This window comes from Thunnus albacares, chromosome 16, assembly GCF_914725855.1.
Source record: "Thunnus albacares chromosome 16, fThuAlb1.1, whole genome shotgun sequence".
Classification (NCBI taxonomy): Eukaryota; Metazoa; Chordata; class Actinopteri; order Scombriformes; family Scombridae; genus Thunnus; species Thunnus albacares.
In genome coordinates, this window is record NC_058121.1 from 12,230,789 (window position 1) to 12,254,034 (window position 23,246).

The 23,246-nt window shown below is 41.6% G+C and overlaps 1 protein-coding gene across 6 annotated transcripts in view; it reads left to right on the top strand.

The window, feature by feature from the left end:
* The window catches only part of utrn (utrophin), a 182,015-nt gene that overhangs the window by 47,629 nt on the left and 111,140 nt on the right, over positions 1-23,246 (top strand). For 5 of the 6 annotated variants that reach the window (XM_044329765.1, XM_044329764.1, XM_044329769.1 and 2 more), the window contains 22 exons: positions 22-192; positions 1,359-1,538; positions 2,072-2,200; positions 3,038-3,208; positions 3,366-3,422; positions 3,757-3,936; positions 4,736-4,873; positions 5,041-5,136; positions 5,319-5,489; positions 6,594-6,766; positions 8,836-8,986; positions 10,218-10,393; positions 10,742-10,877; positions 11,384-11,533; positions 11,718-11,870; positions 11,978-12,079; positions 12,259-12,379; positions 12,899-13,116; positions 13,283-13,400; positions 13,633-13,838; positions 14,795-14,949; positions 15,068-15,257. In XM_044329765.1, the coding sequence (XP_044185700.1) occupies positions 22-192; positions 1,359-1,538; positions 2,072-2,200; positions 3,038-3,208; positions 3,366-3,422; positions 3,757-3,936; positions 4,736-4,873; positions 5,041-5,136; positions 5,319-5,489; positions 6,594-6,766; positions 8,836-8,986; positions 10,218-10,393; positions 10,742-10,877; positions 11,384-11,533; positions 11,718-11,870; positions 11,978-12,079; positions 12,259-12,379; positions 12,899-13,116; positions 13,283-13,400; positions 13,633-13,838; positions 14,795-14,949; positions 15,068-15,257 (3,342 nt within the window). Of the gene's footprint in view, positions 1-21; positions 193-1,358; positions 1,539-2,071; positions 2,201-3,037; positions 3,209-3,365; positions 3,423-3,756; positions 3,937-4,735; positions 4,874-5,040; positions 5,137-5,318; positions 5,490-6,593; positions 6,767-8,835; positions 8,987-10,217; positions 10,394-10,741; positions 10,878-11,383; positions 11,534-11,717; positions 11,871-11,977; positions 12,080-12,258; positions 12,380-12,898; positions 13,117-13,282; positions 13,401-13,632; positions 13,839-14,794; positions 14,950-15,067; positions 15,258-19,831; positions 20,038-23,246 lie in introns of those variants that run through there. The other variant, XM_044329770.1, reaches the window with a different exon arrangement.

Below are 23,246 nucleotides of genomic sequence, written 5' to 3' on the forward strand. Positions count from 1 at the left end.
GTTTGTTCCTTTCCTTCACAGGTAACAGAGGGCAAGCAGGACTTGGAAAAAGCTTTGTCTCTGTCTCAAAAGTTCCAGAAGGAGAGCGCCACCCTGCATGAGTGGCTGACGACCAGTGAGGCTCAGCTCCAGGAGAAGAACAGCTGTGGAGACATGCCGGCTGACATTGATGCTGAGATTGCATGGGCAAATGTGAGTAGTAGTCTGTGTGTGTGGACCTATTTAGGGGCAGTCTATTTTACTATTTTTATTTCTAATTAAGAAGAAAAAAAGAGGAAGGAAAAAAACTAATGAAAAGCCCTGGTTGTATTCAGTCATCAAATCTCCTTAGCAGTGTTTTTGCTTTTAGCCAGTAGGTGGAGCAGAGGCAATTTGATGTTTCTGAGAACAACAATTTCCCTCTTTCTAACACTGGAAATAAACTGTTTCAACATTGTCAAGAGAGGGCAACTAAGGGACTGTCAAGAGAAATTCTTCAGCTGTAATTGAATCCATACTCACCCTTTCAGCAGCATCCTTTTTGTACAGAATAGTATGTATTCATAATTGCCATTCTGCTTTCCTCACTCTGAGACCCCAATTCATTGAAATGGCCTCAAAGTTATACATCATCTACCACACTGAACCAACCCCCGTTTTTACCCCTTTGTCCAAAACACTCAACAACAGCAACATTATTAAAATGAAATCATCTTGCTTTAGAAACACTACGTCCCCAGAAACAGGATGGATTGTAAATGGCTCACAGGTTCACACCAAGTCAACAACAAAAAATGTATTTTTTTTCCTTCAAATTTATATTTCAAGGTACATTTTTTAAAAGGTTTTCAAATGTATATGCAGTTGTTTATATGAAAACTTAGGGTATCAAGGCAGTCTGTTTTTGGTTTGTATCACTTGTGTGTGTGTGTGTGTGTGGTTCAGGTATTCCTCATGTTGCGGGGACATAAATCTGTTTACACAGTCATGTTGTGGGGACTTGCTTCCCTTATGGGAACAAGAAACAAGTGCCTGTAATGTTAATCATTAATTTTAGGGTGAAGACTTGGTTTAAAGTTAAGGTAACTTAAGGGCTATGTTATGGTTAGGTTAAGGTTAGGGTTAGGGTTAGGCAAGTAGTGGTTATGGTTAAGGTTAGGATAAGTCTCCAGGAAATGAATGTAAGTCAATGTAATGTCCCCTGAAGTGATAGAAACACGACTCTGTGTGTGTGTGTGTGTGTGTGGGTGGGTGCAATAAGATAAATCCTACCAACTGCTAGCTGATATGGCAATAAATTATTGAAACTTGGAGGTCATCACATGAACTTTTTTAATATACAGTATTGCATTATTTGTGTGTGCGTGTTGCTGCACCAGGGCCTGCTGAAGGAGTCGGAGCGTCGTAAGGCAGAGCTGTCCAGCTTGATGGAGACCAACGCTGGTCTGCAGACTCTGGTGGAAGGCAGCGAGGTGCAGCTGGAGGACCGACTGTGTGGCCTCAATGAAGCCTGGGGCCGCGTTCGCACCCTAACTGAGGACTGGCTTAGTGCTGTGCTGGTGAGTGCAAATATTTTATACAGTAAGGCTTAATAAATAAAGAGTTCTGTGTTCTTTATTTTATGTTCTGAGTAAGTAGATTCTCCCACCTGCTTTAAGTTTTAATATGCATGCTTATACAATACATTTCCAAGCTGACAGGCTAATCCGGAGTGGATACATTTTTGTTTTAGCTGTCCCTTTCAGAATGCTTTTACTATGTGTTAATGACAAATCTCCTGTAATTTTTTCCTTCATTATAATACATATCAAATATTCTGAAATAATTAATGCACAGTTGGTAATTTTTGAAATCCTAAAAAGTTAATTGAGTTTGAAAGTTCTGATTTATTTGTTGTTTATTTTTCTTTTAAAGATTTACAATTCAATTAATAGATTTCCTGATTATACCCTGTTAGTCAATTGATTTTAATAGATTGGCCAAGAAATAAACTTTTAAACAGAAAATGCAGGAGGACGTTTTATATGTAATTAACATTTTTATGTCCTAATGAAAACACTGAGCCTTTGTTTTTCTTTGTGTGTGTGTGCAGAGTCACCAGAATGAAGTGGAAATTTTTGATGAGAACCTGGCTCACATCAGCACTTGGCTCTACCAGACCCAAATCCACCTAGATGAGGCTGAGCGGCTCGCCCCGACAGAGAGGGAAAAAGTGGTCAAGGTAAAGGAGAGACAGTTGTTCCAGTGTGTGAGAGAAAACAAGCATTATGAATTAAGGGAGAAAGGCCGCAAGGTGTGGACCCGTACACCCAGTACACAGAAGATTTTGAGGTTGCCAGTCTGACTTTATGCATGGCATCATTACAAAGTTATTCATTAATACAAATTACTGTTTAATTGTAAAGTCTGAAAAATATGTAAAAATTGTAGAGCTTACAGGAAGTGCATTCTGCTAAAATCCAATGTTACCCCTTGGTATAGAAATATCTTAATGCGTTTACTTATAAAAAGATTAGTTCTATACTGCAATGTAAAAAAACAACAATTTCTTAAAGTAACACATCTGGGTTATCCACAGTTTCAGTTTGGTTTAGATGGGAATTTTCAAGAAGAGTATTACTTGGATAATATAAGCACATTTTAATGAAGTTCTTGTTAATGGCGTAGCTCAACTTTGCCATGGGTCACCAAAAGGAATAAAAATAAAGTAAAAGATATAATTAAGGAAGGGGAAGAGAGTTTGTTGAAGTATGGGAAAGAGAGAGGGTGGCTAAATGAGAAAATGAGTGAAGAGGAGAAGCTGACCCTTTTTGTAGTTCTGTCAAATAATTTATCTCAGTTATATTAAATTCTTAACCCTTCCCTTCCTCTCCCTCGACAAGTGAAGGTTTCCACTAAATATCAGCAGGTCCCTGGGCCTGCTAACCTTGATCAGTACATACTGTGCTGAACTCTCTGGTCTGCTCCAAGGCTATTCTGCCACCCTGTCTGAGAGAGGAGAATGACTGATAGCACAAACAGATAAATAGATGACCAGCTACTCTGTGTCTGTCCTCAGCGCATGCTGGAAGAGCTGGAGGATATCAGTCTGCGTGTAGACAGTGTCAGGGACCAGGCAATCATCCTGATGACCAGCAGGGGGCCCGCTTGCCGAGATGTGGTGGAGCCCAAACTGGCAGAGCTCAACTGCAACTTTGACAAAGTGTCCCAGCACATCAAAACTGCCAAGGTACGAAAGCAACAAACTAAAATAACATTAAAGTCACAACATCAAACAGACCACCTTAACTAATGCGTAAGATAAGTGTGAAAAGTTTTGTGTCACAAAAAGCATGAGGTATAGTGTGTAAAATCAGTGTGTCTGTTACTTGTGTGTTGAAATACAGATGATGACCAGTTTGGAGTCAAGTGGTGTTGAGATAAACCAGCAGGCACCTCAGCAGGTACAATAAACTGTCATTAATACAAGTTGCAATGGCAATGGGACCAATAAAATAATATCAAAACCAGTTCACCACAAAATACTTAATCTTATACAAGGGAGCCATAAGTAATTTCTTTCAAACTTGAAATACATTGAAACAGCTGCCAAGAGTCTTTATTGAAAATACTGTAGGTATATACATGCAGCCAACGCAATGAAAGATTAATGTATCACAAAGGATACATCAGTTCAACACTCTTATTTGAGCATCCAGTTTGAAAATTAATCTGCACTTTTCATCTTACCTGCTCTTGCAGACTTTCCTGAGATGTGTGTTTGCTCTTTCTCATCAGGTCATCATTCACAGCCAGGAGACCCGAGCAGAGAGTCAGTGTCAGACTCGTCCTGCTGACACTCTGGTCCCCAGTGAGGTGAAGGACCTTCAGGCAGAGCTCCAGGATACTCTCAGGGCTCTGCAGCAGCAGCAGCAGCAGCAGCAGCAGGATCCAGCAAACATCCTGGATGATGACAAGGTACACATAGTACCTTTCGGTTTTATCCTTCTGTAGCATTTTTTCTATTTAAAACATTCAAGGCAACTGTAATAGTTATGATGATGGTGGTTGATAATAGTGCTAATATAAGAGGATATGTACACATAGAAAAGTAGCAAAGAAGTAATTGCTTCATTTATATGGAGCCACTAAATGTTGTAGTATTTTGAGTGGAATTGACATGCTGTCCATTGTGTAGTCAAAAGTTTTCATTAAGGTTTTCCATCTTTAGCAATTGTCCCGATGAATTTGAAAATACACACACACACATACACACAGACAATTGCCTCAGGTTGCCAATTATTCCCTTTCTGTTTCTCTAAACCTGAAGTTTTATGAGATTTTCTATGAACAATATGCTGGGCTACAGGCTATATAAAGCTGCCCTCTGATAAGACAAGCTTTGATTGGACAATTCAAGGTCTGGAATTCAATCTGTGTATGACGTTAAACACACTAGCAGAATAAACCTGGCCAATCCAAAGCAAGGTCAGTGTACCAGTCACTGACAATGCCAGTCACAAGCTCTCATTGTGTTTTTAACAGTGTGTCCACAGCGTCTCCACTCTAATCTACTTATTGCTTGTTTAATAAATGAGCTATTTACAGCTAAAGTCAGTTTTCTGATGTGTAAGTTGTTATTTTCCAAGCCCACTGAATAGATGGATAGACTTAAGATGTATTGAAGACTGCTGTAATTAGAAAAAAGTTCCAGTTGGGACTGAATTGCAGGCTCTTGTTGTTATGTAACCTTTTGCCCATTCTCTCTCTGCACCAGATGGATGAGGAAAAAGCCAGTGTAGAGGACCTGCTGAGAAGAGGAGAAGACCTGCTGCAACAAACTCCAGACGAGGGCCAGAAGGAGGAGTTGAGACTTCTGTTGCTCCGGCTGCAGAGCCAATACTCTGCTCACAGGGTGAGATGCATAAAAAAAACTATGTTTTGTCTTCCTTAAGCGGGGCTTGTTGTGAGAATGTGTTTTTTATCTAAGAAAAAAGTATCTCTTTGTCATATTGTGTTTGCCCTTTTTGCACTGTTGCAGTTTGGTCAACATGCGTGTGTTTTTGTGTCTGCCTGGTTTAGGAGTTGAGGGTGCTGCGGATCAGGCAGGTAGAAGTCTCGGTGGAGTCGTCGTCTTCCCACATCTTCACAGAGCAGCTAAGAGAGTTTTCGACCGAGGTGAGGGACTCACATGTACAAAAAGGATATCATTTTCTTTACTGAGGTCTGGCCATCACTGTTTGTACTTAATTGGATGACTGTGGTTTTGGTTTAGCATAGAGTGACATGCTGTATCATCATGTGCCACAATAGGTGTTAATACAATTTATAATTTTCCCCCCTTTTCCTCCTTGGTGTAGGAGATGTCTGCAGTGGAGCAAAGCGGTGCTCCCGTACTGAGCCCCTCTGACTACCTGCTGGACATCAACAAAGTGCTCCTCGCCATGGCTGACAACGAGTTGCTCCTGAACTCCTCTGAGCTCAGCGGGGGGCTGTATGAAGACTTCTCTAGCCAGGAGGACACACTCAGGGTGGGTCGACACTGGAATACCAAACATAAGTCACAATTAGTTAGTGTAAACATGTTAAAACATTTCTGCAATATTGTTTGCTTTTGTGCGTTTGTGCGTTGAGTTTTCACAAGACAAACAGAAAAAGAAGTAGAAAAGCAAAACCTAAAGAACATTTGTCTGTAGTAGAAATAGACTCTAAAAGTGCACTTATGTATTACTTTATCCACCTGCAACCTTGTGGCACTTGTGTTGAGGCACTTATTCTTGAAGAGTTCTCTTTGATCTACTGTGGCTTGCATTATACCACCTTTGTTTATTGCTTTGGACAAAATGAATAAATGTAAATGTAAGAAATGATTTAACAGAAAACACTGCTCCTTTGGGAGGGAATTCCAAAACAAAATGTTCTGGGATTAAAGGTTTGGTGCCTTTCAGGCTTACATTTGGAGTTAAAATTTACTAGAAGTTCTTCGTTGGGGTATTTAAGGTTACTCAGCATCATAGAGGATTAAACTTGATAAGGCTTGAGGCTAAATCTGTCCTCTCTTTAGAAAATATTAAAGTCAGTCTCTCTCAGATAATCAGCTGCCACAACTGATGTGATGTGATTTTCTTCTATTTTCTACTGCTTGTTGTATGAACCTTAACGTCGCAGTACACGCTATTAAGCCACTAGGTGTTGCAATAGAGCACCAACATCTCAGACCAAACGTGTGTCGTTTACTCAATTAAGTTGGAAAAAAAAAGAAAGCTGACAACTCACAAAACAGATCAAACTGTCAAACTAGGCAGTGCTGATCAAATATGGATCAAGATTCTGTTTGCATTGCCTATTTCTCACCTCAAATGTTTTCAGGAACATATTTTAGTGTACTGTTTAGCTGTAATTTGAGAAAGTTTGTGATGCAGCTGCCACTCTCAGCCGTTGCGGCTACCAAAACGAACACAGATGCTTGGATAACAACACACACAGAGGGAGTGTGACTTCATTCACTGCTCCACAGGTCCACTATATCTTTACATAGCAAATAGTTGTTAGCTGACATCCAGGAAGTCTGTTTTAATTCTAAGTCTCCCCACTCTCTCTTTGCTGTCTCTCTTCCTTCATTTGTCTTTTCTTAGAATATCAAAGACAATCTGGAGCGTCTCGGTGAGCAGGTGGCAGGGATACATGAGCGCCATCCTGATGCCATCCGAGATGCTTCACCCGCTGAGGTTGCCCAGATTGGAGACGCCCTCACACAGCTCAATGCTGAGTGGGACCGCCTCAACCGCATGTACAACCACCGCAAGGGGTGAGCGCTGTTGATTGAGCTTGAAAAAATCTTTCACAGAAAATGTTGTGAAGCAAACAGGCTGCTATTTTTAGAAATAAATGTGTGTGAATTTGCGTGTCAGGATATTTTGTCGAAGCTGTAGAGAGAGCTGCCAGCTGTCCACTCGTCAGGAGACACCAGGAACAGTTAAAGAGATAGACCAGGGCATAAAATCAACCACCTTATACACCTTATATACACACACACACACACACACACACACACACACACACACACACACACACACACACACACACACACACACTGACCTTGAAGACTATCAAAACAATGCCGTGGGCATAAACAATCTCATGCCTATTCACATATTCACTCATTCATTCACACACTCAATCACACACACACTGGATGACCTTGACTACCATCAACACAATTCCTTAGGCATAAACAGTCTCCATTTGCTGAGTACAGTATGTGCACATGCTAGAATAAGCTAGTAAGCTAATTTTGCAGATTGTACACAAAAGCTGAAGCACTCCGTATGTAATCAAAATAACCTCTGGGCATCATTAAAAATCAAAAGAATGGAGTATGTTTTGTAAAATTGCTCATCCAAAACTAATTGCCTTGCCTTGTCTCTCTGATCAGATTTGTTCTGCTCTAAGGGATGCTGTAAGAGGAAATAGCCCTCATGCAGACCATCAGTGCGATAAAGATCTGTTTTTTGTATTAGGCATTTTAAGTAATCAGCCTCTTGGTCTATGTTGATTTATTCAGTAGCGTCACTCTGAACTCTCCAGTCGATGCAGGTGTTTCTGAGCACCATTTTCCTGACATTTTTTAATGCATTTTATAGAGGTCAACTGCTCCATTTTTCCTTATCAGAAACCGTGGGATTTCCCAGTAGAACCTGGTTGTACCCTTAGACGCGCAGATTCCTTCATTTCTCATCCTGTTCTGTATTAAGCCCACTCTGTCTAAAACCAGAGAAGTATAGATAAATAAAAAGTAAGCCTAATTTCCTGTAATCACTGAAATTGCAAACTAACTCTGCAAAATTAACTCAGTTTAAGAAGGAAAAAAAAATCTTATGCTGATACTTTCATTCTGCAGGTGTTATACATATGACATCTACTGAGTAATGGAAAAATTACATTACAAGTAAATTCCTCAGGTACTTTACTTAAGTATTTCTGTTTTGTACAACTTTATACTCACATTCTACTAAATTTCAGTGGGAAATGCACTACTTTTTACACCTCTACTACTTAATTTGAGTCACTAGTTACTTAACAGATTAACTATATATATACAAAATATAAGAAGAGTTCATAAATAGGATGTTTACTTTAGATAAAACTATCAGATATAAAGTAGTAGTATATAAAGTAGTTAAATTTAGCTCCACCTGACCAGATACGACATTAAAATTCTGCTTACACTTTGCATCAGAAAAGGGAATGCAATAACATAATAATGTATATAGTAACAGCGATGGGAGCCATCATAACTTTTACTATTGATAGTTGAAGAACAGTACTAGTCAAAAATTTGGACACACTTTAAATAAATGAGAAATTGTGTCCAAACCATTGACTGGTACTGTATATTTTTCTGATAATATTTACATACTTTTACTCAAGTAACATTTTGACTTTTACTTGTAACACAGTATATTAACACTCTGATATGGATACTTTTACCTAATTAAAGGTTTAAATACTTCTTCTACCATGACCTCTACTGTCATTCTTAAATAATGTGGTTCACACATCAACCTATATTAGCTGTGCGTTGAAGTTCAGCATTTTTTTCCATCAGATTTCCTTGAGCATATTTGTTTGGCATATTTCCTTTTAACATATTTCAATTAATACAAGTAAAGATTTGAGAAAAAGATAGTTGAGAGATCTATCAAATATATTATTTTTTGTATTTGTTTCACAAATCTCAAACAATGAACTTGGAAAAAATGTTCCAAAGTTAATGGTTCCCCTTTTTCCAGTTTACGTTACAAACTCTCGTTACAGCTCTGGTTATTGTAGAGAAAGACATGGCGTGTGATTGTGTGCTCCCTTGTTGTGCCGCAGGAGTTTTGACCGTGCCATAGAGGAGTGGAGGCAGTTCCACTGTGACATGAATGACCTGAGTCAGTGGCTGGCTGACACAGAGACACTGCTGTCCGAGAGCGTTGGCCCTGAAGGACAGCTGGACCTGGACTCTGCACGACAACACCAAGAGGTCAGTAGAGGGTGATGGAGCATGTGGAGGTCTGAATGTGTGTTTTGTGTGAGTGAGTGTGTGTGTGTGACTGCCTGAATTCACATGCACAAAAGTAATGATTTCTACATATGTATTTATTCACACCACCACCGAGACATCTGTAAGTTTAACTAAGCACACAGATTTTTCTATTTTTCTGTGTTTATTATATGATATTATATAGACAATATAGAAAGCATTGCATCCCATATGTTTATAAGCTCAAGGCAAGATTATTACCTTCCCAGGATACCCCAGTAATAAGTTTGAGATATTAGTAGCTAGATGGTTGAAAAGGTTAGACCGGAGATAATTGCATTTTGTTCCCAAGGGGAAAATGGGTGGTATACTTTACCTACTAAACAAACACACTGCACACATAGCTGTTCATTATTCAGAGTGAGAAATGGACAGAAATTAACTGAAGAGCAAGATGAAAAGAGGCCTTTAATTTTGCTTTGTTTGATTACTAAAGCGCCAATTTCATTTCAATGGGGGATTAAATTTTCTAAAGCCTGGGCATTATCACTGACACCACCACCACCAATAACACCTTTATCATTTGCAGAGCTCCAGCTACACTCCATCTGTCTAGCTCTTTTACAAGTTTTCACAGTCACTGAGAATGAGACAAGGAATCAAGTGGATTGGAATTGAGAGCTCAATTAGCTGACTCACCCTTTAGCTGACTTTACAATCACTCTCACTACTTTATGGATGTGTCTTGGCAAGTTAAGTCTCTCTTGGTGGAAGCAGCTTAAACCAGTGGTTCTCAAACTTTTTCACATCAAGGACCCCTGAACTGCTTTTTTTTTTTGCTTTTAGATGTTTTATTACAGAAAGTTTATGAAACCCATGACCAAAATAGTCATACATTCTGTCATTCTGTTACTTATGGATGGAATTATAGTGAAAATAGATGATTCCTCTTTTTGCTGGGGACACCCTGGAACCGCCTCAAGGACCCCTGGGGGTCCCTGGACCCCACCTTTAGAACCACTGGCTTAAACCTTGATTTGCCACAAATCATGCCCATGTGTCAGTCAAAGATTTGCCTGGTAAGATGGACTTGAGCTGGGGATTTGGCCCTGAGTGAATCGGCTTATGCTGTGTGATTGATCCCAGATTTCACCTTTTTTTTTTTTTTTTTGAGGCTTTTTTTTCTTCTCTGTCTGTCATGCTCTCTTTCATCCCTTTTTACTTATTTTAGGAGCTGGAGGAAGGCCTTGCCAGCCACAAGCCCGTCCTAGCTGTACTGATCCGCACCGGAGAGCAGATAATTGGGCAGTTGTCATCCCCTGACGGACCCCTGCTTGAAGAAAAGCTAGATGCACTGGGTCAGCGTTGGAGAGCTGTCAACCGTCAGGTCCTGGACAGACAGCGCAGGTAGCGTATCCAAGGAAACACCATGGATGCCATGTAAATGAGGTTGTATGGATATAAAAGATTATGGGAATATACAGTACTGTACTCAAATTTGAATTCTGACACAATCATTGCTGTGTCTGGATTGAATAGTCTTGGTTTTACAGTATAATGTAGCACAGAGGTTAGCGCTTCCTCTCCACCTCTGACACACTTTGTTTCTTTATCGGTGTTTGGCAGGTTAACATTATCAGTGTGGTCAATCAGTCTATAACAGCAATTTAAATGTAAATTTCAAGATTAAGCCTGCAACCTGGGGGAAATGGAGATCCCTATCTCAGTGCATAATGTATGTGTGTATGTGTGCAGGCTGGCTGGAGGGGACCCGGCCCTGTCAGACCTGGTGAGGAGACGTGAGGAGCTGGCTTTGTGGCTGGAACAGGCAGAAAACGCTGTTATTACCCTGCCTGTCAATGCCACCGACAAAAACCTGAAAGAACTCAAGGTACAGCAAGGACCAAAACATGACCAAGTTCGTGTTAGTCACCTCACGCTTTATCGAAGCGCAGTGATTTCTATCTCCATTCCACAGCCGGTAGATTCAGCTGTTGTGATGGTCAGCTCTGACTGTGTTGCCGTTTCCTGCTGTGTCTTTGCTCTTTTGCCCTTCTTGCCTCGCTGTACCCACAAGTCGCTCCCTGTATCTCAATCATTCCTACTTGGTGCAAAACCTGTCAAACCCAGCAAACATTCGCAGAACTGGCCTTTCACATCTCTTGTTTTGAACAATGCAATTTTGTTGACAATCACTCTGTGTTTTCTGTCTTCATTCCTTCTCGACAACAACCTCTGCCAGAGTTTTCTGCCCTGTGGAGACACATTGCATAAAGTGAATGCCAGTGAATTTTTAGGCCATGTACAACTACCCGATATTCTACTGCTGACCTGGGAAACATTACTTCTTGATTTCCTTTTTCTTGTTTTGCAATTACAATTTCACTTTCCTTGCAGGCCCTTGCTGATGAACTTGATGCGCAGAATGAGCGCCTCGGTTGGCTGAACAAGTACGCCCCTCAGATCCTGGCCAGTCCGAGTGTGAGCCCTCAAAACAGAGACCAGCATGTTGGCAAACTAAGAGTCATCAACCTCAACTGGAGCAAGGTGAGAGTTTTTACATGACAACTGCAAGCCCATACTCCAACTTGCAAAAGTGCTTTTTTATTAGTTTGTTACTCTGCCTTTTATCAGAGGCGTTGTCTTGGGTGAAAAATAGAGTATATGAGTATTGTCACATAAACTCCCCTGTCTTTCTTCCTCCCTCCTTGACTTTCCCTTTCCTTTACAGGTAACCCACGAGTTGTTAGAAAAAGTGGGAGAGGTGGAGACCAACCTGCAGAGTCACGCACAGTTCCAGGACAGAATGAACAGGCTCACTGACTGGGTTGTCGTCACACACCAGACAATCACAACCAGGGGCCTCACTCCTGGCCAGGCACTGGTAGATACATCCCAAGAACCAGCACACTGAAACTTACTGAAAATTCAGTTATCACATACACACATATGCAACACTTTGTACCTAAAACTAGCTTTTACCTGTTGTAGGCTCTTGAGGCCTCCATGAAAGACAGGAAGAAGGACCTTGAGGACCTGTTGGCTCATTCTATTGAGCTACAGAGACGACAGCAGCTGCTACCTCAGGAAAAGGTCCCAGTTTCCATAGTAATATGATTTAATAAAGAAACACTGCTAATTGTTGAATACTGTATAATTATACCATATTGCAAGGTTAAAGCACTATTACAGCTACACTCTGTTTCTTAATAATATACTGTACTATGTTTTTAATTGTATGTATGTGCCCCTCTGTGTTTTCATGTGTGTAGAGTAAGGTAGAGCAGCTGGCAGCTGACTGGAAAGCTCTGGATGGGCGACTGAGGGAATCGCTCCCGCCACCTGTCCCTTCATGGACACACCACCAGCATGTCGTCCAGCACCAGCAACTTGGTAAAGACATCTCAGGAATTCTTATTTCTGAATCACTCCCTCTGACTTCATTATACATCAAGAGCACAGAAATGAAGAGGCAAAACATAGTCCCAATGAAGTATTAAGCTTTTAATGAGACAGAGAAAATTGGATATTTGAATCTTATGGATCATTAACAGGAAATGAAAAGCATATAAACATTCACTCGCTTAGAGGTAATAAGCACTCAGGTGACAGATTTGAATTCCCTCCTGGCCTGGTTTAATTTGGAGCATGAAAATGCATGATGAAATAACAAATAAGAGGTGAGCAACAAAGTCCTGGTTGTGTAACACTGAACAAGCCCCGACGCCTCATTCATCATGATTTTGTGTGATGCCACTATCCTCCGAGAGCCATCTGACAGCACCTCCTCTCTCACTCTGCTGTAGCATCTTTAATGTTCATTGCATCATTTCCTTTTTAAAGAAGCCCTATATGTCAACATTACTCGCCTTGAGTTCCCTGCCTTTTTTTTTTTTTTTTGCCTCGCTCCAGTGTCTGCAGTCCCCTCAGCTGTGCAGATGGCTAGCCTGGTGAGCGAGGACCCCCATCACCAAACCCCGCACACAGCAGACACCGTGGCGCCCACCGACCTCAATGAGACAGCCACCGAGCTGGCAGACTGGCTCCTCCTTATCACCCAGATGCTCAAGTCTAATATTGTCACTGTGGGGGACATAGAGGAGATCAGGACCACCATGGGACGTCTTCAGGTAATAACTGGAGTGCAGAGAAGAGGGACAGAGAAGTTGGGGTATGGTTGTGTGATTTTTAAAGGGAATAGCACATATTTTTTGTAAAATTGAACTGCCAAATGCCTTTCTATGTTGTCAAATTTTTGTGTGACTGCTGGTATGTATTTGTGCTTCGTCCTGGCAGGTGACTAAAAGTGACCTGGAGCAGCGTCACCCCCAGCTAGAGGACATTTTCACCCTGGCACAGAACATCAAAAACAAGACCTCTAACCTGGACGTTCGCACATCCATTACTGAGAAACGTATGTACAGAAAAGGACGATCACATGAGAAAAATTTAACAGGCACTGAACATTTTCAAAATCACAGAAATCACCAAAGATGGCAGAGAGAATATAATTTTTTTGGTTTGGTTTGGTTTTCCTATTTTGTTTTTTTTTGGTGTTTGGTTTCATGTGTATCTCTTAGCATTTCAGCATCATCACTCTCTGTTTGTTCTCTGCTTTTGGAATATGCATCTGTCCCTGTCTGTAGTGGAGAAGGTGCGTAGCCAGTGGGACAGCACGCAGCATGGTGTTGAGGCACGGCTCCAGCAGCTGGACAACATGATTGGCCACAGCAACCAGTGGGAGGAGCAGAGGAAGGAGGTGAAGGCCCTTATTGGGCACAACGAAGGACACTTCCACAACCTGCTCCAGCAGTCCCAAGATCCCCTGACTAAACAGCTTGCTGACAACAAGGTTAGAGAAGAGTTTCGCTGTTCAACCTTCTCTCATTGTCCCCAGGGTTTCTGTTGCCTGTCCTTCCCGAGGTCATTCACTGTGATTCTACATCCCTGTCATTAAGGTAGACTAGAAAAGCACTCAAGGGAATTGTATTACTCACTCTCCTAATAGTGAGAAAAATCTTAGACCAAACCAAACTTTACTTTATAAAATATTAGAAACCCTTTATGAGTTTGAACAGCGCTGTTTGAGTCTGTACAAGGTGGGAATGAATAAATCACCTCTCTGCAGTATCACTCTGAACCTTAATAACATTCAAACACCTACATCATCCATCATTTTAATTTGAGATGATGACTTGGCCCGAGAGTTTCTGGAAACAAATTCTTATGCTTCATGACTGAGTCTGAATCATTGTAGGAACCGAACACTAGAGGGCAACTGAGTTTAACAGAATCCAGCATGTTACTGTAGATTGCTCCTAGTCTGTGCAGCTGTGTAATGATGAGTAATAGTCCATTTAAAATAGTGAAGTGTTCCTTTTGTTAAGAGAATAAGAACCTCGGGGTCAAATATGGGTGACTTATTTTCTAATGCTAAATTTAAAATAATAATTTGGCTTTATGAATAACAGTTGGGTCTTATATAAGCTGCTTGATTAAGTAGAGGTTAAACTAACAATGTCAGATGGCTGAGCAGTAGAATAACAGATTTCTTTGTGTTTTTAATAGCTGAAGCTTAATTTAATTTCATTAAGTTTAGTGAGTAGGTCATTAATATTCTTACATAGCAATTTGTCTAACGAAAAGCAGATGTTAAGCCACAATGATATATAGAAAACCTTGCATGCACGTAAACAACATAAAAAATGCAGAAGTCTATAACAGAGTCTCTCACAGTGACACATAATGGCTGAGTCATATCTGTCACATCACGATGAACCTAACACCACCCTGTTGATTGTCTTACAGGTGTTTCTCCAAGACCTGGGCCGAGGCCAAGCGACAGTTGCGGCCTTCAACGAGCTGTCCAATCATCTTTTGCGGGAGTATTCTACTGATGACACCAGGAGGATCAAAGAGGTCACCGACAAACACAACGCTACCTGGAACAGCATCAACAACAGGTGCACACTCTCACTGACACAATGACATCGCAGCCAGTATTGAGTTATAAATCATAAATCACGTGTTTTCTCATGCATAGAATAATACAGTATTTGACCTATTGATAATGATTGGCAGGACAAGTGATCGGCACGCCCAGTTGGACAATGAACTGAAGGGCCTGCAGATGTCTCTCAGGGAGCTGGAGTCCTTCCTCAAGTGGCTCCAGGAGGCGGAGACCACTGTCAACGTTCTGGCCGACGCCTCTCAGAGGGAAGACCTGTCACAGGACTCCGTCCACGTGAAGGAGCTGAGACGACAACTGGAGGTAGGGCTTTTAACTGATAGAGAAAGTGTGTGTGTGTGTGCGCGGTATATATGCACAGGTGTTAGCCTATTATCTCCGTGTCATCCTTCATTAACACAGCCTTCACCAACAGAACTAGGGTTGGGGCTGGTGCGTGGGTGCATCCATGTGTGCGCTGCTGGTTAAAGATGTGTGAATGAGAGGGCATACAGAGGGCATCTGAGTGCTTGTATGCCTTGAGTGCAGCTCATTGATCCTCTTGTCCTATGCTGCTTAGGAATTCAGTGCGTGTGTGTATTTGTGTGTGTGTATGTGTGTTTTTGCTTCCTCTCACTAGCTTGTCATTTACCCAGACCTTCCCTGAGGGAGTCTGTCGACGTACATCATCTTATGCTTTATGTAACATTTTAATCCTCAAATCACTTCACCTTACCGTTTCAACAGATAGAGGAAGTACTAATCTTCCTTTTTTAGATGCCACTGAAGTCTTTTTAAAAAATGCTTACCCCGTAAGACTTGTTCTCATCTCTTTTGGATTGTGTGTTGCTTTCATTTGAGCGCACCGTTTTTTTTCTTTTTTAGAAAGCGTCAATCATTTGAAGGTACATAATATATGTGTGTTTATCCAAACTTCCTGACACTCAGATAACCTTGAAGCTGTCTCTGAGAAAGGACAGAAAGACGCTGCAATGTCGTACATATTTCATAACTGAAAGCTTTAGTCCAATAATAACATTTGTGGTTTCGTCATCTTGAATGCCACAGTACTATCACTTCAGTTTCCAGCTTCCAGTTATGTAACAACAGGCCAAGGTTATAGAGAAGAATGACGCTGAATCACTGCATGTATGGCAACAAAAGATTTCTGAAGATTTGTGAAGTTGGTGGAGACTTGGAGACTTTTGTAGCTTATTGTTGAGGCCTGGTTGGATTTAATACAATTCTGATATTTTGGGTGGAAATGGATATTAATGTCAAATTTCACCTGTTTCAGTGATCCAAAATTGTTGTATTGAATATGATCCGTCATTGTATGCCCTTTTTATTTTAAAGGACACATACTGTATACTGTTGGATTTTATTCCTAAAAAGTCTGTGAAAGTCATCTCAAAGTTTAAGTGCATGGTTAAATGTGATGATGAAGTAATTCAGTTGAACTTTAATTACGATATCAGTCGGAGAATAACATCTTTTAATACCAGGGTGCCAAAATGTCAGTGGATCTTTCTGAAGTGGTTATCGGTTAAATGGTTATACTTCTGTTTCTTCTTTCATTTCCTTCTCTGTCTCAGTTGGAGTTAAGATTGATGGATGGCACTCAAGTCTAGAAAGTGGGTTAATGAAATGGACACACTCTTTGAGCTTTGGAGGATGAGTGTTAACATAGAGAGTTGCCACCCCACCCTTACATTAACTCACACTGCTCTGCCGCTGTTCAGTGTCGAGTTACTTTAATCAAAGTTTCTATCCACGGGCCATTGTCTTTGTGACTGCTGTTTCCATATTAAGCTCACAGTTGGTGAGTGGTCAGGAGCGGTGACAAATACAAATGTGGGACATTGACTGAAATTTCCTGAGAACATAGAGGTTAAGTGGAATACCATCACACTGAACACTGAAAACAGTATAACAAAACTTATTTTCTGTCGTCTCATGGTATATGATGTTGCCAAACACTCCGTAACACATGGCAGAAGATATAGCGATAATGGCATCCAACATAAACGAGCAAAGGTGCAAAGATGTTTGACTGTGGGCTTGATAATTGAAGCTGTGTGTGTGTGTGTGTGCGCTGACCATTGCAATGTGAGCAGCAGAGACATACAAGCCTCCTACAACCTCTTAGGTGAGACCTGGTACTGTCAGTGCCATTAACACTGAGCCAACAAAACACTCAGTCTCCCCTTGTAATTCCCTGTGAATCAGTGTCAATACTGACAGGAATGACTGAAATGAACGGTGTAGCCAGTTAAACCTTGTCTAAACAGAGCTCTTCAACAAGCTCATCAGAATCCTCTCTTCCAGTGACTGTGTGTGTGTATATATACGTGCATGAGCATGCTGGTAAACGGTGATTACTCTCTAGCAGTCTGTAGGTGAGCTGCATGTTGGTTAAAAGGAATTTATCTATGTTAATTTGTTTGTACTCATTTCTCCTTGCTGCCTCAGAGTCTCTGTGCATCCGTATACACCGACACAAACAGGGACCAAGTGCAGTAGTGTCATACTGAATACGCTGTTTCTGTATGTGTGTCATTTTGTGCTTGTTTTAAATGAGTCATAGTTACGGGGCAACCGTCGGCGTGAAACACGCTGCGTTCCATGCTGCTCTCAGGCGATACAGAGGTTTTCATCCTCACTTCAAATAAATGCCTCTTGTCTTGCGGTTGGGGAGAGAGCGAATGTTTTTCAGCAGCACTTCAAATAAAAGTCAAACTCAACATGAATAGGTTTAAAATACCCACCTGCGTGTAACACTGTGTGGTCAGAGGCTTTGTAGGAGCTGAACAGGCTGCTCATGATAATCTCTGTTGATTGTGCAGCTATCTTTGCATTTACTTGACTCTCTTTTCCTTCTGCTACTTTTTTTTTGTCTCTTGATGTCATCTCTGCGATACGCGTGTGCTTCCCGACAGATTTATTGTCCACAGATTTAGCCGTTTTCTGTGCCGATGAGAGATGCTTAAAAGCCTTTTACTGTCTCGTGACCTTGCCCTCCTACTTTCTCTTTCCTCCAGCTCTACTGTCCTCCCACTTTTTCTTTCCCTCATCTTTAATCTGCCGTTTTCCAGTGAAGCCTCTCGGCTAATCTTTTAAAAGCTGCATTTGGACCACACAAACATAACACGGTGACAAACACTCATGCTCTTACATACGCAGACTGTCATCCTCTCCCATTTAGTTGTGAAGTAGAAATACACGTTTTAATGTTATCCTCAATGCTCCTCAACATAGATACACAGGAGTATGTAAAGTAAGTTTATGTCATGACCATCATCTTTTAACTATTTCAACTTTCAACAAGAAAAAAAATAAAAATCTTAATTTGTGTCCACTAGCTTACCCAGGTGGGAGTTTTCTCAGTTGTTAAACAGATGCAACAAACATGGAAAATTCAAACCCTCAACATCCTGTGAGGAAGACCATGAGATTTGGACCTTGAGTTAAGACATCTTCATCAAACTACTGTTTCCAAAGTCAAAAATGAATTTTCGTGCTCAAGTATCACCTCTACTTCTCAAGAAATCATGTTTTGACAGTTACAACACCAAACTATAGTTGCTGAATCTGTCTGTAATCGACTCTGAATCTGAAGAGGACTGATTTAAGTTGCATTAACAAGTGTTTACAAAGCGTAATCTTGAGCTTCAGTTAGCTGTCAGTAGCACACACCAAAGAAATTTAAGCTCTGTAATTTGATTTTCCTTCCTAAAAAGCTCTTTGGAAGACTTTTGGACATTTGTAGACATTTTTATGTACACAGGCTTTAACTTTTTTTATCAATGAAACATATTTTCTAATGCAGTGGCTCGTCTTTTGCACTGGTGATTCAACTACAAGTGTTTCATGTCCATCCGAGATGCCAAGAAGTGCTCTAACTGCCAATCACCTATGACTGTCTGTGCAGAATTTGAATGGGACTTTTGCTTCCAGGAACCCTGGACGCCCACAATAATTCCTCCTCCTTTGTAACTCTATTGTGTGTGCGTGCATCTCATTTGTGCGCCGAGTTCTCGCTCAGTCCCCCTCTCTTTCACCGTAGCTTTCTCTCTCTCTCCCTCTCTCTCCCTCTCTTTGTCTGTCTCTCGCTCATTGATCTGTTGGTTGCCTTGCGTAATGTCCTCCACGGCAGAGGCAGTTGTTGCCGTCCCTTACACCGCTGCTTCCGATCTCGCTCCTTCTTTTCTCCTCCGCTTTCTCTCTCTCTCTCATCCAGTGGTCCATAAGGAGCACTATCTCTCTTTTTCTCCGTCTCTCTCTCTCTCTCTCTTTCTCGTTCCCTCTCTTTCTCTCTCTGGATCAGTGGCAGTAAAAAGTGAGCTGCATACGACCAGCTTCTGTCTTCTCGTCCAGTGCAACTCGTGCCTTCCTCTCTCTCTGCTCTCTTGCCTGCTCGCCGGCACTTTTCACTCTTCTCTCCCTTGTTTCTTCTTCTCCGTCTTCGTCTTAATTTCCTTTTTCTTCGTCACCCTCCTCTGACTCTGTGCAGGGTGCCGTCACAAGAGATTTGTTTGATTCTCTTCTGGCTCTGCGGTCGGAGTGCGGGTGTGAATGTCCGCGTGGAGGAGAAAGTGAGTGTCTCGTCTTGTCCTGCTCGCCTGCATCATCACATGTGTGTGTAAAGTGTGTGTGTGCATGCCGAGAGCTGTGTTGGAGTGACTGTTTATGAAGAGAGAGAGATAAGTGAGGCTGCGCTCACTGTGTGTAGCGTGTGTGTGTGTGTATATGTGATGAAACGTGGGGGCATGCTGAGCTGAGTACGAGTGCGTGTTTTTTTCTTTTTTTTTTTCTCTCCCCTCTGTGTGTGTGTGTGTGTGTGTGTGTGTGTGTGCATGTGTATGTGTGCGCATCACGTCAGCTTGGCTGGGGTCTGGTCGGCTGGCTAGGGAGAGGGAGAGGGAGAACAATATGAGCGGGGTAGGGCAGTGCTAGCATGCGGACCAGGAGCAGGCTGCTGCAGACTTGTAGCAGTCTTAAGATGATGGCCATGGTCCGGACCTCCCTCCAGAAAGTGGTGGTCTTCCTACACAGGCTCCAGAGGATGGCCATCTCCTCGCCACGCTACCAGAAACTCTGCAAGGTACGTGGACTCCAGGAGAGAGAGAGAGAGAGAGAGAGAGAGCGGGCTGGAGAACAGAGAGTTTTTGTTTTTGTTTTTTCTTCTTTTCTTTTTTTTTTTCTTTTGAATTGGATTGAAATGGGGTTTAAACTTGCATGTGTGCGCAATTTATTTTTATCTTTTTTTTTTTTTAATGATTTGGCTTAGCTCCCAAAACTTTAATTGTCTTGCATGTTTTGGAGTCTGTTTGAGGTTTTCGGGCTTGTTTTTGAGACTGTTTACTTCATTGTAAATATCCTTTCTTTTCAAAAATGTGGAGTAGCTCACCAAGTAGTCTTATCTCTGCATCATCCATCCTTTCTCCTCTATTTTTGGTCTATTTATTCATGAGTCATTTGGTTGTCAAGACATTCTGTTCCAGCCAATGTTGTTTTGGGGACTCTGTCACCTCCACAGTATGTCGTTTTAAATATACCTCACTGATTTTTGGCACTTTTTCCCTGCATAACAAGTAATAATTCCAACTGTGCATCCCCGTTGAGGTGTGTGTGTTTGTGTGTATGCATTTTTTTCTGCCTACTGTCAGTTTTGAAGTGAGTTTTGACTATAGTGGCGAAGGCATAAAAGAAACAAAGGCAGAGAAGAATGTGTGTTGTGTTTTATTTTTAGACAGTGTGTATACTGTATTTTTGTGGTCGCGAGTAGCATAGTAACAGGATGTAGTGAAAATGTGAGTTAGTGAAAATGAGCGTTCATCTGTGGTCAAAGCAGCGATGAGAGAGTTTGCTCTATAATGGCTTTAATGAACAATTAAATCTCTTAAAGTTATTAACCAACTTTGCTACTACTAAGTAATTAAAATGCTGAAACGAAACACTTCTGAACATGTTGCTGACATACACGTTCAGTTGAAATGCTTACCAGACTGTGTTCTTGATGTTCTTGACGAAAAACACAAAATCAGTTGTACCACTCTGTAACCCTTTAAAGCCGTTTGTCAGCTCTATCGATTTTACCGTAGAGGAAATGACTGGTGCCGGGTGGTGAACTTACTGTCATTTTGTACCACTGGTGATCATTATTGATCGCTTATCTTCATTGCTGTCTCTCTTTCATTGCACAACACTGACCCACTCTAAGTCAGAGGGCAGAGGGGAGGAGCTGTACAGCTGCACAGAGAGAGAGAGAAAGAGAGAGAGACTAATGCATCAGACCAGTTTCTGATTACTCGCCAGCTTCAATCATGCCTCAACAAACATGTGGCGGGTCAACTTAATCCATCTTTAATCCATAAATCCATCGCTCTTGAGTGCTCCACCCTTTTTTTTTTCTATGGAGTGGATTTGGTTGTTTGTCAATCTTGCTTTGTATTTTTGCCAATGTGCGATCGACGAGTAAAGACTGCATGAAGTTGTTGACAGGCTTTACTTATCTCTAGTCTAAGGATGGCACGAGGACAAGACTTGGTAGAAAATTGATTGCTAGAGAGCAATAAACAGAGCATTAGGCATTAGTAATGTTTTTACTCTAGATGCTGTGCTTACCTTTGCTTATTTAACCAATTCTGGGAAAAAGCAAGCAAATGCAAATATTTCCCACAGCCCTGTACTAGTACAGTAACTTCACAACCAACACTGAAGCTTTCTTTCATTGTGAACTTCTTTCTGCGTAGACCAACACTTAACTTTGGATCTGAAACTCTCATTTGGCTCCGTTCAGCATCTTTAGAGGCAAGACCTTCCTGGATTGCGCCCCTACCGACGGGATGCATCAGTCATTCCACACTCGATTACCCTCCCCTGGGTTGCATCAGTCATTCCAGCTTCGTTTGGCCTTCCTCTTGGGGGAATCAGTAATGCCGGGCTTGTCCTGTCTCCCTGGGGTGCGCTCACTGGCCGCCAGACTGGAACAGCGACTTCTGGATGATGGATTTGCTCGGGGCTCACCCTCTCGGGCCCGGCTGTTCTCTCTGCTGCGGGACAGCGCTGGTCCTTAAACAGCTCACCTGGACATTGTCTGATTCTCTTAAATAGACTAGTGTTCCCTCTTTGAGTAGATATATATTGATTAGTACTAAATGTAACAACTGTAATACTGTAGGTGAGCTGTTATATTTGATATCCTTTACTTTCTTGGGGAGCATACCATAGTTATACCATGCTGTAGTTGAAAAAAAATCAACATATCAATAATTTTCAGCTGATCTGACTAGGTCAACAATTCTTGTTGTCATCAGGCCCAGTGACATGAAGGCTGTATATTACATACAGGCTGTATTTTACCCCTGGCAGTCCAATTAAGCTGCAAGCCCAAGCTTATCTTCTAAAACATATTGACCTCCATCACATTGGTCCTCACTATGTCTAACAGTGGCAGGATAGAGCAGGCTGACCGCAGTGCCAGCTCGCCAAGCTATGAATGATGGGAAAGTTTATAAAATCTACTGAGTCATAACCTCTTAGTCGTCTTTTCCTGTTAATCGAGCTTTACTGGTGGCTTTTGGGTGTATGTGCGTTTGTCTGCAGCTTTAACGGCACTCATTATGTTGATGTATAATAATGAGCTTTGCAGTCCTAGCAAGCAGAAACCATTTAACTTGAACTGTTTTTAGAATTGCTTCTATTATTTGGTGCGCAAATTGTTTTCCTCTCCCTCTTTCCCAATTCAAAGCAATAATGTTTAATGAGGTTGTACGCTATTAGAGAAGTTTAACATCTATACAATACACCTTAAGGCTTTACTTATGTATATGGGCCTACAGTACATTTATCCCACACACCGATTTGCACGCCATTAAGGACATCAGCTAAATGCCTTAAATGTAAATGTGAGGTTCAGTGAATCTGTGTCGTCTCCTGATCCTTTCTTTTCCCCTTCCTCTGTCCTCGAGTCCGCGCTCTCTTGTGTTCTTGCTGTAGTATCATGAGTATTTTATTGGTAAAGAGTACTTGTGAGTAGCATGCCTGGTTAGTTTATACTGAGGCATACAGAGAAGGCCCCAGCGGCTCATTTCGTCTCCTCACTTTTGCTCTGCTCTGTCTCTCTGTGTGTGTAATCACTAGCTGCGAATTGGCTGAAGGGCCCACCTCTCTCCTGAGGAGTGTCCTCCTACTCTCATTACTGTGGCATTGGCTCCTACTGTGTGTGTGCGTGCGTGTGTGTGTGTGTGTGTGTGTGCGCGCATGTGCGTGTGTGCGTGTGTGTGTGTGTGTGCCAAAGCCCTCTTTAGA